At 41.8% G+C, this 15,394-nt stretch overlaps 1 protein-coding gene across 1 annotated transcript; it reads left to right on the forward strand.

The window, feature by feature from the left end:
* The first annotated feature begins 4,292 nt into the window (after positions 1-4,292).
* On the forward strand, positions 4,293-12,122 carry sall3b (spalt-like transcription factor 3b). The gene is made up of 4 exons (XM_060942019.1): positions 4,293-4,380; positions 8,112-11,057; positions 11,268-11,611; positions 11,733-12,122. The coding sequence occupies exons 1-4, from the start codon at positions 4,293-4,295 to the stop codon at positions 12,120-12,122; spliced, it is 3,768 nt and encodes a 1,255-aa protein (XP_060798002.1).
* Positions 12,123-15,394: the final 3,272 nt, after the last annotated feature.

Here is a 15,394-nt window from a genome sequence, read left to right on the forward strand (position 1 = left end):
CTCAAATCAACCATGGTCATATTACAAAGGAAGCTTGACAACACAGACAGAAAGAATTCATGTCCTTATTGTTTTGTTTTGTTTTGTTTTGTTTTGTTTTGTTTTGTCAGGACTGACACAACATACTGTTCACATTCACAAAAGTTAAAAAGATCAAATGAAAATTAAACCACAGAAGAAAGCTTCTTTTTTTTTCTTGGTGTATTAAGATGACAGAAGAGCAGTCCTGAGAGATTGAAGTCGTGTGTTTCAAATCAAATTTTAGGTTGTCCGACACTTAAAGGTTAATAAACCTGCCTTCTGGGAGCTCAGTGTCAGAGGACTTGAGAGAGGATGGACAGGGGTGTGGAGATGGAGGAACTTCCTGGTAGCAGTAATCAATCCTGTTACTTTATAGTGTAAAGTTTACACCATTCTTACTGCATTGTTTGTAACGTCAGTGTCGTAGTGTAGTGGAATGTACTTTTTTCAGGAGTTCATTTGGAAAACAGCATATTAATGTCTCATTAATGTTTAGAAAGAAAAAAAAACACTTCTGCAGTTTTACAGTTTCAGGGTCCAGTATCAATCTTAAATAGAGTTGGGGAGAAAAAGTTCAAAAAGTTGTAAAATATGATGATCTAAATGATTATAAAAGCAGTAATTTCTTTCAGATTTAAAAAAAAAAAAAAACCATCAGATATCAATATACACAATAAGAAATTGTGACAATGAGAAGTTACACAATGACAAACCACTAAAATGATCAACAAGAACAAAATCACTGGGCTACAGAAACTCTTAAATAACACAGAGGAAACAAAACATTAAAAAGGAAATGACCTGTGTTCCCTACTCAAAATATCAGGCTTATGAGCAACTGGTAGCAACCTAGCGAGACGACTATTACCAAGTCTTTCCCTCCCTAACTTTACTTCCAGTTAAAACTTGTTGTACTTACATTAAAATAATTAAAGCCCTGCTTTTTAATTCAGTGATTATTTTCAATTTATGAAAAATTATACACTAAAAACCCAGCCATATGAAAGTGAATGATGCTCTTAATTGATGTTAGTATAAATATGAAGGTGATTATAGGAAATCGCATGCACTGATTGATCGAGAAATTCGGACGATTTCTCGATAACCACCTCGAGCGACTCGGCAAAATGGCGGCCAATCACTTCAGCACCGGAAGTAAGGGAGAATTAGAAATTGTGGAAGAAAATGCTGTTCCTAAAAGCACTAAAAATGCTATAAAGTTTGGTCTAAAACTATTCAAAGGTAAAGTTGAGTTGTGATTTATTTTATCGATTTCAAAACAAAGTAGACTCGGCGTAGATAAGTGACACAAGTCTGTGCGTTCCTTTATTACATTTGCATGCCGATTTTGAAGTTTGAAATAAATTATTTTTTTAATATGTTTTTTTTTAAATAATCACCCGTGTATTTATACTAAAACAATTATCCAACTCAGGCTCAGTGAATATCAGTGAATAATAACTTCAACTTCATCTCGATTATTATTCACCGATATTCACTTCACCTTCAGTGAATAACTGTTAAGTCATTATGTTAATAATTACAATATAACCACAGCAACATAATAGTAGCTATAGAGTTCTAGATGAGAGACCAAATTGCAATAGTAAATTTGAGTGATGATAAAATTTTTGTGTTGAGCAAGTAGCAGAGGTCCATATTTTTTTTTTTTTTGGGGGGGGAAGAGGGGTCAAAAGTGATGAATGGATTTGACAGAGAAGATGGTGTAATATACTTATCCCATCAATTATAATAGCAAAGTCAGGTCACTAAAGATTTAAGGTCACTAATTTAAACTTCACTTTTATTAATGCTCTGGTTTATAAAACTGATGTTCATCCTTCATATTATTTCTGAAATGAATGATAGGAGAGCAGGTGATATCTCCTGATCTTCAACATAACATAAAAAACTGAAATTGTTATATGTGGTATAATGCAACCCAATGGTAACTGGTATATTCTGAAAAAAAAAATGGGACCAAGAGCTGATCCCTGGGGGTCACCCTAAGCTACAGTAGCATGGCAGATTACTGTTTGCTGATTGCAACAAAAAGACGTGTGTTAGTGAGATAGCATTTGAACCAGACAAGGTCAAAGACTCGAACAGCAACAGGTGAGAATAGTGTTGATGTGATAAATACACTTCTCTGAAAATAGACATCTGAGACGGCATTGTAAGGGATTTTATAGTCCAAATCTATGCTTCAAACAAACAAACAAACAAACTTCAATGGTGCATCGAAAGTAAAAATCTATATATTCCCTGACATGAAATCTATGCACGTGATGATGTGAATAATCCTGTATGCAAACTACATTTGGAAAATTAAACAGGGGGAAATAAAGGAATCATATGAACTTAAACTACTGTGTAAAAATCACATGGAAATGGATTAATCATGTTTAAAGATCACGTGTAAATCTAAAGGAAGCACGTGGCACGTGGAAATAAATCATGTGATAAAATCTCGTGTGAAAATAAAATAACACACATTCACATGCAGTGTGAATGAAAATGCGTGAAGGGTCTAAAACCACACATGGAATGGTTATGCACACATGGATGATCGAATTCATGTGACTTTTCTTGAAGTGATATCTTTAGTAAAATCTTTAAATGATCTTTGTTTGGTTATAATTAAATGTAATGGAATTAAACTTTATTTCAATTAATTTTCCATCCATCCATCCACTGTAGCCACTTACCCTGTCCTACAGGGTTGCAGGCAAGCCGGAGCCTATCCCAGCTGACTATAGGCGAGCGAAAGGTGGGGTACACCCTGGACAAGTCGCCAGGTCATCACAGTGCTGACACATAGACACAAACAACCATTCACACACCTTCACATTCACGGTCAATTAAGAGCCACCAATTAGCCTAACCTGCATGTCTTTGGACTGTGGGGGAAACTGGAGCACCCGGAGGAAACCCACGCAGACACGGGGAGAACATGCAAACTCCACACAGAAAAGCCCTTGTTGGCCACGGGGCTCGAACCCGGACTTTCTTGCTGTGAGGCAACAGTGCTAACCACTACACCACCGTGCCAACTTGAATTAATCCATCCATACATCCATTATCTGTAGCTGCTTATTCTGTCCTACAGGGTCGCAGGCAAGCTGGAGCCTATCCCAGCTGACTATGGACAAGAGGCGGGGTACACCCTGGACAAGTCGCCAGGTCATCACAGGGCTGACACATAGACACAGACAACCATTCACACTCACATTCACACCTACGGTCAATTTAGAGTCACCAGTTAACCTAACCTGCATGTCTTTGGACTGTGGGGGAAACCGGAGCACCCGGAGGAAACCCACGCGGACACGGGGAGAACATGCAAACTCCGCACAGAAAGGCCCTCGTCGGCCACTGGGCTCGAACCCGGACCTTCTTGCTGTGAGGCGACAGCGCTAACCACTACACCACTGTGCCAACTTGAATTCATCCATCCATCCATCCATCCATCCATTATCTGTAGCCGCTTATCCTGTCCTACAGGGTCGCAGGCAAGCTGGAGCCTATCCCAGCTGACTACGGGCGAAAGGCGGGGTACACCCTGGACAAGTTGCCAGGTCATCACAGGGCTGACACATAGACACAGACAACCATTCACACTCACATTCACACCTACGGTCAATTTAGAGTCACCAGTTAACCTAACCTGCATGTCTTTGGACTGTGGAGCACCCGGAGGAAACCCACGCGGACACGGGGAGAACATGCAAACTCCGCACAGAAAGGCCCTCGCCGGCCACGGGGCTCGAACCCGGACCTTCTTGCTGTGAGGCGACAGCGCTAACCACTACACCACCGTACTCAGACAGCTGATAAGTGTTATACAGTGTTATAGAGAGTTCCTATCTGGCAACCCCGATGGAAACCACACTCCAATCTGGCAACCCTTCTGGGGTTTTTGTGTGTGTGTGTCGGTCGTGCCGTGTCTCGCGCACAGAGAGCAGCGGCAGCAGCGCCTAATTATCCGAAGTCCGTGCCTCATTTGCATATCCCGCGCGACCCGACTGGAAAGCAGCCAATCCGAGCGCGCGCGCGCGCGGTCCGGCTTTTTCTCCTGATGCGCGCGCCTGTATCATCATCAGAGCTCCGCCATGCGCAAACCGCGCAGCGCTGACACCGGCTAAACATCCCGCACGCCCGAACATCCGCCGAGCCGAGCCGCCGCCGCCGTGCGTTCAATCCACACACACACACACGCACGCGCGCGCGTCGCGTCCGCCGCCGATGCGCGGGCGCAAGAGCCACACAGGATGTCCCGGCGCAAGCAGGCCAAGCCCCAGCACGTTACCGCGGGAGAGGAGATGGAGATGGAGCAGCGCGGGAGAAGCACGGAAAGCGGTACGCACCCTGCAGCACCGGGGGGACACAGGGGGGCCCGGGGGGGCCCAGGGGGACCAGGGACATGGGCCGCGCACTTTACACTTTACACTTCACACTTTCTCATCCACTTCAGTCTGAGCTTCATGAGTTTGTGAGCCTGGCTGCAGTTCTGCCACTTCTTTAAATTTATTTGAGGAACTGAATTAAAAAAAAATAAAATAAAATATATCCTTGAAATAATGCTGTTTGAACTTGTAATGCAGTGATTAAGAAAGGGATGAAGAGCGACAATACAATGATGCGAAGTTTATCAACATGATCACAAGTTTAAAAGAAATAACTAAAGCTTTTACAAAGTTACACACACAGGTTTGCTTCGAGTCCAAAATCCAGAGATGTGAAGTAAGTTTGTCATCTTAGTGTGTGTGTGTGTGTGTGTGTGTGTGTTGCCCATTTCTTCCCAAAGCTATTCTGTTTGTCTATTCAACCCTAAGTAGTTTTTCAATCTATTATTATTATTATTATTATTATTATTATATGGTGAAATAATTTAAATTCCACTAAATGCAAGCTTTCTTTTATCTCCTAGCCTGAACTTGAAATGTCGCACCTTGTTAGTTCAGATTTTTTTCTTTTATAAATATGTTATAGAATTCTTTCACACTGCTAAAGTTAAACCACTCGTGCCTTTTTATCCAGTGCATTTTATCACTTCTAAACGGTGTCACTTTATGAAGCAGGCTGGCCTGGGATTGAATCTGCGCCTTTATTCAGATGTGTGTGTGCAAAGAGGCGGCTGTTTTACTGCACATTAACAATAAGCTGGACTTCATTCATTATCCGAACAGACTTCATTTACTCCTGTTTTCATGAACACACACACACACACGGACCACTCCGAGGTCAAGCCTTAAAACTTTCAGAAAGTCGTTTGAACGTTCGTTTTATATGTTAAAGGAAATGACGGGTTAGGGAATTGAATGAATGAATGAATGAATGAATGAATGAATATCTCAGTGCTGATGGAATATAGCAGCATCAGTAAAACCTTACAATATTGTTCACCAAAAAAAAAATCTAAACTCTGACCTTTATTATTATTATTATTATTATTATTATTATTATTATAAGTTGTTTCAGACACTTCTGAGCCTGTGTCTGTTCCTTTGTTTTCGCATTTCTGAGGAAACACATCTGGTTGAGAAAAAGCAGAATAGAGATTTGTGAATGCTGTTCGACCCCACGCTCACTGCGAAGGGCTTGAGAAATGGTGAGGCTCGTGTGATTATCGTTAGCGTGGGCCGGTGGAAATGAAGTGCGCGCAGACTGAGGAGGCTACAGTAAGTGTCGCCGTGGTGCACTCGATCTGGACGGCTGAAGTGTTGGTGTGTTTCATTCGCTAATGGGGTACTTCATTTGATCTGCACTCTCTCAGCCCTCTTCAACGCGCTTTCACCTTCGTGTGTGTGTGTGTGTGTGTGTGTGTGTGGGACTTGTGCAGGACCACCCACACGCTTAATGAAATGAGATGAGCCACTGACCCACACTGTAACTGCCCCGGGTGTGAGGATCACAATACAGACTGCAGGGAGGGGAGAAAACACAAATCCGTCTAGATATTGAACTCAAAGCGCCAGTTGGGATGTGATTAGATTGTCTGTCGCTAAATCTATTTATTTATTAATTTATTTATTTATTTATTTTTCTATATTTATTTATTTTTTCTTTATTTCTTTTTATTTATAGCTCTCATCACCAAATTTGTGGTTGCCCCATTAATATAGTCCTAACTGTGTAATTTATGGTGTAAAAAATCACCATGTTTTTGGATTGCTGTCTTTGTTTGTTTGTTTGTTTGTTTGTTTTTATTTGTTTGTTTTTTCACTTAAAATGAACCAAACGTTAAAGTATTAAAACAGATTTCATATTAATTATTAACAACCATTGACTTTAAATACATTTTGATCTGCTTGCTTATTTATTTATTTATTTATTTATCTTTCTTTGTTTCTTTTTATTTATGGGCCTCATCACCAAATTTGTGATTGCCCCATTAATATAGTCCTAACTGTGTAATTTTATGCTGTAAAAAATCACCATGTTTTTTGGATTGCTGTTTTTTGTGTCTTTGTTTTTGTTTGTTTGTTGTTTCACTTCAAATGAACCAAACGTTAAAGTATTAAAACAGATTTTATATTAATTATTAACGACGATTGACTTTAAATACATTTTGATCTGCTCGCTTGTTTGCTTGCTTGCTTATTTATTTATTTATTTATTTATTTATTTTTCTTTATTTCTTTTTATTTATAGCCCTCATCACCAAGTTTGTGGTTGCCCCATTAATATAGTCCTAACTGTGTAATTTATGGTGTAAAAAATCACCATGTTTTTGGATTGCTGTCTTTGTTTGTTTGTTTTTGTTTGTTTGTTTGTTGTTTCACTTCAAATGAACCAAACGTTAAAGTATTAAAACAGATTTCATATTAATTATTAACAACCATTGACTTTAAATACATTTTGATCTGCTTGCTTGCTTGTTTATTTATTTATTTATTTATTTATTTAATAAAGAAAGAAAGAAGGAATAACTCATATTGTTGACGTGATATTAGGGCATTTCAAGAATGCTTCTCAGCTTTTGATTTGCCTCCGGAATCCTTTCAGAAAGTTAATTTCTTCATCAACCAACAGCGTCATGAGCTATTTTGTGATTATTATGTATTTGTTTTTCAAGACATGTATTAATAAGTTATGTCGTTAGTGTAATATTATGGCGTTTTAAAAAGTTGCCGTAATCATGATCTTTTGTTTTGCCTTACAGTAGGAATCGTTTTAGAGTCCTCTCCTTTCTTAACCAACTAGAACTAATTCAGTGTTATTTCTGCAGTTTAGCAGTTTTCTACCTAATTGTTTGACATTTTCTGTAGCTTTAGTGTCATATGGGAACGTAACAATAGTTAGGAAAAGTACCAGTATGGGACACTGATATATACTGTAGGTTACTTTTAAAGCATTAGTCTAAAACTAATGAAAGGTATGCTTCTTCCCAAGTCAAAGATTAGATTAACAGTCAGCTGAAAATATGTATCCTTGATGATTCCACCCCATCAACAAGGAAGAGAACAGTTTGGTACCTTTATTTCTGAGACTGTAGGACAGTATCGAATAAGGCCTCTACCTTAGTGCTGCTGGGGGAAACGCCTTACCCATTTCTTTTTTTTTTTTAACCTAAAGTCACATCATTTTATTCTGTGTTTTGCTCATTTAAATCAAAAAGATGGTCAAGCTTATGCAACTCAGACACTGAGGAGAGTATGTGCAGTTCAGCAGTGTCAAGAAGAGGGGAAAAAATAGGTTAAAATATCCAGGAAATGAGAGCGCATGCTGGAAATGGAAAATTCCGATCAGTCAATCAAAGTCTCAATTTGCTGTGAACTGACAGGTCAGATGTGACTTGTCTGAAATCATTGGAAATCAATAGCTCCTATGGAATTTAATTCAATAAATGAACCATGTAATTTGATGGATTGTGCACAGAAAATTATCAGCTGGGTCCTGGGTGTATGACAATATCGAGAGTCTCTATAACTGGTAAACTGATTAGATATATCTTTATCTCGATTAGACCACACAGTCTGATTAGATATATCTTTACTTTTCATTCAACAGAGAAAGCTGTAAAGAATTCATTAACTTGTGGATGTCTATTCACACGCATTTTTTTTCTCTGTGGTTCTTTTCAACAGTGCTCTTGAGTAAAGGTGGCAGTGAGGAGAGCGGCAGCGAGAGCCGCAGCGGGAATGAGGAGACTCTTGTCTGTAAGACATGTTGTGCTGAATTTTTCAACTGGTCAGAGTTGTTGGAGCACCAGAATAAATGCACTGAGGAGCCTTCTGTGCTCATTGTACAGGAGGATGAAAGATTTCCTTCCCCTCAGGGATCTCCGACGGAATCCTTCTTAAGTGCTCATAGTGACCCAGCTGAAACTGAGAACATGGAACCTGATTCTGAATCGTCTGAGAAAGGAGAAGAAAATGTCAGTCTTCCTGAAGAAAATTATGCAGTCGGAGCAGATGACCCTATGGATACTACCGCACCTGTGGATAAAATATCAAACCCCAGCCCTCTTCCACCAGACTCCAGTGAGAGCGCCATTCCTCTACCATTATCATGTCTAAGCACAACAAACTATGGCATTCCCAGCACAAATGTAACCTTGGAGATCCTCCATAGTACCAGGGTAGCAGTTGCACAGTTTTCCCAAAGTATCCAAGGTGATGGATCTGGAGGTAAGACGAGCTCAGTGGCAATACCTATGATTTTGGAACAGCTAATGGCATTACAGCAGCAGCAGGTTCACCAGCTGCAGCTCATTGAACAGATCCGCAATCAGGTCGCCGTGATGAACAGGCAACCAACACAAGCTGCGCTAAACCCAGCCTCAAAGGCATTTCCCTCTGTCTCTTGCACTTATCATTTCCAAGGCATGGCCCCTCCTCCTGTACTTCCATTATCCGGAGTCATGCCTTCCACAGTGAACGGACAGGCTTCTGTGTCCCAGGCATCCAGGCTGGAAGGCCCGTCATTTCGGGTATCACAGCCACATAATGAACAATCCAATCCCAGAGAAAATGATAGTACTCCCATTTCCTTAGCAAACCCAAACGCTCCTCTACCTACATATACTGGAGTGTCTTCGTTATTACCATCCTGCAATGGTGCTCTCTCTAATGCTAGTCGTACCCAGCCCCTGAACTCTCCTCATCCCCATTCAGTAAGTCAGAGCAATGTTATTAATACTTCTAGCAACTTACCACTGCTACCTCAAAGTCCTCCAAGTGGAGTCATCTTCCCAAACCCACTTGCCAGCATTGCAGCCACTACCAATGCGCTAGAACCACTTGCTTCTATGATAAAGCATCGCAAAGGTAAACTGCCCAATTCCTCCTTATTTGAAAGCAAGCCCAGCTCCGAGGACCCCTTTTTCAAACACAAATGCAGGTTCTGTGCCAAGGTATTTGGCAGTGACAGTGCCTTGCAGATCCACCTGCGATCTCACACCGGTGAGAGGCCCTTCAAATGTAACATATGTGGCAACCGTTTCTCCACTAAGGGAAACCTGAAAGTTCACTTCCAAAGGCACAAAGACAGATACCCCCATGTACAGATGAATCCATACCCAGTGCCAGAATATCTTGATAATATTCCAACAAGCTCTGGTATTCCCTATGGGATGTCATTTCCTCCAGAGCAAGCAGGGTCAACATGGTTAGACAGCAAACCTATTCTCCAGACATTACCTCCTAGATTGGGTCTGCAGTTACCCCCAACAGTAACAAGTGTGGAAAACATCAGTGATTCCTTAAGTAATGCACCCACTGGAAGATCTCCACAAAGATCCTCACTCGCTAAAAATGAAAGTGCACCACTATCTCCAAATGACACTAGTACTGACAAAGATATTCCTGTACAGTCTGACAACCAATTACATACACCTAAGTTGGCTGTGTGCCTCCAGTTAAACAAGGAAGGAGGGACCACGACAGTTTCAAAAGCTGATGAAATTCACCTTCCCCCAACCTGTGTGACCGATCCAGCTGAAAATATCACCTCTGCAAGTCACAACATTTTTTCAAAATTTCCATCAACAGAAACACCCATTAGAGCAAATACACCAGAGTCCACTGATGTGACTACACCAGTGCTAAAATCTTCTGCTCCTTCTCAAATCTCGGAGCAGATTAAAGCCAGGTTTCCTTTCGGTGGAGTCCAAGAATCTATGCAGGCATCTGAAACGTCAAAGCTCCAGCAGCTTGTGGAGAACATCGACAAAAAGATGATGGACCCCAATCAATGTGTGATCTGCCACCGAGTGCTCAGTTGTCAGAGTGCACTTAAAATGCATTACCGAATTCACACTGGTGAGAGGCCCTTTAAATGTAAGGTGTGTGGCCGTGCCTTCACTACAAAAGGCAACCTGAAGACTCACTTTGGTGTCCATCGTGCAAAGCCTCCTCTTCAGGTTCAGCACTCATGCCCAATTTGTCAGAAGAAATTCACCAATGCTGTTGTCTTACAGCAGCACATTCGCATGCACATGGGAGGACAAATTCCCAATAACCTCCAAACTCTCCCAACAGATGCTATCCAGGAAAAAAACAATGGCTTGACACTTGAAGAGAAGAGTTTTGACAGTGTCAATGATTACGATGATGATGGTTTTGATGATATTTCATACGAAGAGGAAGATATTTCAGAAAATGGTGAAAACCCCCTTCACACTTTATCAGACAGTAGTTCATCACCGATTTTACAATTACCTCATGATGTGTCTGATGTTAGAACATCAGATGGTGACTCAGCAGTCGGTCTTAACCAGTTAACTGAACACAAGATGGTAACGAGTGGCGTTTTTGACAACCATCCGGATAATGGCTCTCCATCCACGGGAGATTTAGAGAATCAAAGTACGTTGTTGCCAGAGTCGGCCAACATCAATCACCCACCAACACCAAAACCAACAAAATGTCAGCCTGAGGGCCGACAGGATATCCCAGTTTCGCTCAATGTTACCTTTGATAAACAAGAGCGAACATCTACAGTTAAATGTGAAATGTCTGATTCCCCAGCCCCAAATGCAATAAATGGAGCAGTGTACGATCGGATCAGGAAGTCTTCAGTCATGGAGCATGGTAAGATGATGCTAATTATTTGATCATACGTGTTCCAGTAATGCATACGTGCTCATAGGATACTTGGAAATCGCTGACAAACTTTTAGCCTAACACTTAATCATTTTTGGCCCACCTACTACTTTCTCTGTAAATGTTCTTGTCATGTTCTTGAAAGCTATGATGACACTTATTGTGGTTTACACTAAAGGTTTATCATTGCTTTCTCAGGAATAAGCCAGAGATCCCATGACATGGATGATAGCGTACGGGGCCCAGTTAAGATGGAGACGGAAAGTTGCAATAGGCCATACACACCTAAAGAAGGGCCTTTTCCTGTATTTGGATCTATTCAGTCTTCACCTACGCCCTCTGAAGCAATACTCCCAGGCATGACTTCGCTGTTTGGAAGCCCACCACCACGACGAATCCCTAAACAACACAACTGTAACGTATGTGGGAAAAACTTCTCTTCAGCAAGCGCCCTACAAATCCATGAGCGCACACATACTGGTGAAAAACCTTTTGCCTGCTCCATCTGTGGCAGAGCCTTCACAACAAAGGGTAATCTCAAGGTATGTTGATATATAGCCCTGGAACTTGAGCAAAGTCTTCTCTATGGTAAAGGAAGCAAGAGAAATCACTGTGAATATACTAATCCATGATGACTTTTCTTCTTGATTTTCCTTCCTGCAGGTACACATGGGCACTCACATGTGGAATAACATACCTGCACGGAGAGGTAGGCGCTTGTCCGTGGAAAACCCGCTGGCTCTTCTGGGTGCCGAGGCTCTCAAATTTAATGAAGTATTTCAGAAGGACCTTGCAGCAAGGGCCATGAACACGGATCAGAACTTTTGGAGTCGATATGCTGTAGCCATTAGCAATGGCTTAGCCATGAAGAACAATGAAATTTCTGTCATTCAGAACGGAGGGGTACCTCAACTTCCGACAGTAGCCATGGACAAGACAAGCGGTGGCAACAGCTCATCACTCCAAGCTCTTGGGAAAACAAACGTAGACCTTGCGCCTGGACGACACTTCTCCATGTTGATTGATGACAATAAAGAGATTAGAATTAATTAAACTCACAAGAGGGTGGAAATAATCCTTTATGCAAAAAGACACATGGAGAATAAAACAGACGCTGCAGTATGGAGCTGATGACTTTCAACTGTATAGAAATGTTATCTTTTTCTATTGACTGGTTCAGTAGTTTTGCTTTCTTGATATGTTTAAAGCCAGACAAAACAAAAAAGCCAGACATAACAAATAACTCCATAAAAGCCAGACAAAACAAATATTTATAACGCATCGGTAGCGTGGTACTGAATGTGGACAATCAGTCACCAGCAGTAATACAGACTGCAACTTACATGCAAATTACATTCGATTTGAATTTTGCATCAACCTCAATTTAGATAAGGGAATACAAAATCAAATTATTTTTATTGTACGATCGTGAACTAGTTACCACTGAAAGTAAAGCTGTGTTCAGAATGTCCTCCATGTTAAAGGTACTCTTTGGTTCTTATCAGGATAAAGCAATGGCTTTGTTGTAAAGCGGAAAAGGTTTTTGATAAAAAAAAATAATATCAGTTTGCTGTTATAAAAATAGCCCGATAGAGTCATGGCCATGAAGTAGAATATTCTTAAAGATATATTCTCTAGTTGCAATTTTGACAAATAATCCAAAAAAAAAACCCTCTTAACTGTATACATATAGATTAATCATTTGTATTTATTATAAGGAATTTGTATTGCCATTTCTCTATGATTTTTTTTTCACAGAGAATAAAATGCAATGGGTTTAAATTAGATGGCATCATGCTGCTGCTTCTGTAGCTTAAAATGCTTATGTATGGAGTTAGAATCAGGAAATACAGTGTCTTTAAGTTCCCCAGTGTTTTGCGTGGCAGTTGGTCCAATGCGTGGTGGTCTGGGAAAACCCATGGAATATCACTGTTAGGCTACTATCACACTGTCTCGTATCTTGGCACATAAGCGGCGTGTGGGTCTCAAGAAATGAGGCGTATTTTATCCAAAATTAAAGTCCTGTGACGTACACGGCGTATGTGTGACGCTCCTGTGGCGTTCCTGTGGCGTATCTGGGATTTGTATGGGGTTCACGGGACGTAAAATTATGGCGTACTGAGGCGTATGTGTGGCGTATGATGCATTGCTGTGGCGTAACCGCTTCGTTTCTTTCGTTGGCGTGGCGTTTCGTTCTTGCATGTGATGTCGCTGCGGCGTATCTGCGACGTTCACAGGTGGGTATAAAAGGGGGCCCCATGCTGCGCTCGTTATCATTCGTTACAGTCAAGAAAGCATCATGGCAGCGAAGAAGTCAGGACCCAAGAAGGGCAAGGGAAGAAGAAAGACATCAGCCGCATCCATCCAGCCAGTCCCGGAGCCACCTTCATCAGACACTGAAGTCATTCCAGAGAGCCAGCCTGAGCCTGAGCCAGAAGCCCAGTCTACTAAAGCGTTCGCACGGCGTAATAGGCGTTCGAGCAACGTTCCCGCTGCATCACTGCTGCTGCGTAGCTTTCGTTTTTACAGCGTACACGTGACATATGCATGACATATCAAAGCTACTACATATGTGCTACGGATTTTTAAGTGCGGACTTAAAAATATGCCACACCCTGGTGTACAAGGAGATCGTGTTACGCATCCTAGAGTATTAGCTATGTAAGCTGGCGATGCTGTGACGTTCCTTTCTTACTGCCACATATCCTGATACGCCGTACATACACAAGGCTGAAACGCCAACGTGTGAACCAAACATTACAGAATTCTGGCAAACAGCCAAACACACCCCCAACAGGTTTTGATTGAAATCTAGTTTTTCCATCTAACATATTTGACACCTATACTGCAAGAAAACATAAATACATTTTACCAAACAGATTCTTTATTTACTTTTTAATGTTGCCTAATCCTTCTTCTTGCAAAGATCATGCTGGTTAAGGAGTCGATTTAGCATCTCGTCAGTCTGTCAAAAGATGTCTAAGACCTTGTTAGTTAAGCGTGATTTCCTCATACGGTGGCACACTATTACCCCCTTTCCTGCAACATGAGGTGCTACAGTAGCTCAGGGCTAGTGCTATTGCTGGTTCAGAGCTGGTTCGACTTGCGAACCTTCAAAGAACTGGTTTGCTTTTCCACGGGCTACAAAGCCACCACAGAGCCACATCATTATGTCACTGTATACGTCTCAGTTTTCCCAGACGCTAGCCTCGTCACTAGCACTATTAGCCCAGCACGCTAGCACATCTAGTGCCAAGCACAACAACAACGTCTCTTTTTCTTCTTCACTGGATGAGTCAGACTAAATACTACACTAGGTCTGGTTTTGCCCCTGGAACCGCCTTGGTGGAAAAGGCGCATATGTCACACTTGGATCACTTTGTTATGGCCCTTTTCCACTACCCTTTTTCAGCTCACTTCAGCCCGACACGGCTCGCGTTTCGACTACCAAAAACCAGCACGACTCAGCTCGTTTCAGCCCTGCTTAGCCCCTAAAACTCGTACCGTTTTGGAGTGGGGCTGAAGCGAGCCAAGCCGTGCCGAGTGAGGCTGGGGGCGTGAGCAGACACTCCCCTGTGCACTGATTGGTGAGGAGGAGTGTCCTCACATGCCCACACACGCCCCGCGAGCACGCTGGGATCTGTAAACACCGCAAACCCGGAAGAAGAATAATTACGAATTACGAGAATTTCTGAAGCCTTATGCGCCTCGCCTCATCTATACGCGCTTGCCAGTATCTGTCCGCGTTGTCGGTGACAACAAGCCACAGCACCAAGACCAGCAACACTAACGACTCCATGTCCTCCATGTTTATTGTTTACTATTCGGGTCGTGAGACTACCGCTTAAAAGCTCACTGAATCAGTGACATACAGAGCATCGTGGATGAGTTCGCGGAGCGCAAGGCTCGCCGTATGCCCTTCAAATAATGCGCGCAGTAGGCTATTGATGTTTTATTATGAGCCATGTACAGTATGTCACCTGTTTTTTTGTTTCTGAGTTACATGTTCGTTTGAAGGACTTAATGTACAAAATAACATAGTTGCACCCCGTAGTGTTGAAATTGGTAAACACAGTGCATTCAGTGAGGTTTGCACCGCCCTCCTTTTATTTCTGACTCTTCCTGTCACCGTTGCAACCTCTGAGCGCTCATTCGTATGCCCTTCAAATAATGTGCGCAGTATAGGCTATTGATGTTTTATTATGAGCCATGTACAGTATCCTAATGTTTTTTGTTTCTGAGTTACATGTTCGTTTGAAGGACTTGATGTACTAAATAACATAGTTGCACCCGGTAGTGTTGAAATTGGTAAACACCGCAGTTGC

Source organism: Neoarius graeffei, chromosome 16 (assembly GCF_027579695.1).
Source record: "Neoarius graeffei isolate fNeoGra1 chromosome 16, fNeoGra1.pri, whole genome shotgun sequence".
Lineage (NCBI taxonomy): Eukaryota > Metazoa > Chordata > Actinopteri > Siluriformes > Ariidae > Neoarius > Neoarius graeffei.

Bases quoted from the DNA above. Each gene is read 5' to 3' on its own strand.
- sall3b (XM_060942019.1), top strand. From the start codon at position 4,293: ATGTCCCGGCGCAAGCAGGCCAAGCCCCAGCACGTTACCGCGGGAGAG. The intron at 4,381-8,111 runs GTACGCACCCTG...TCTTTTCAACAG, and splicing joins CGGGAGAAGCACGGAAAGCG to TGCTCTTGAGTAAAGGTGGC. The intron at 11,612-11,732 runs GTATGTTGATAT...TCCTTCCTGCAG, and splicing joins CAACAAAGGGTAATCTCAAG to GTACACATGGGCACTCACAT.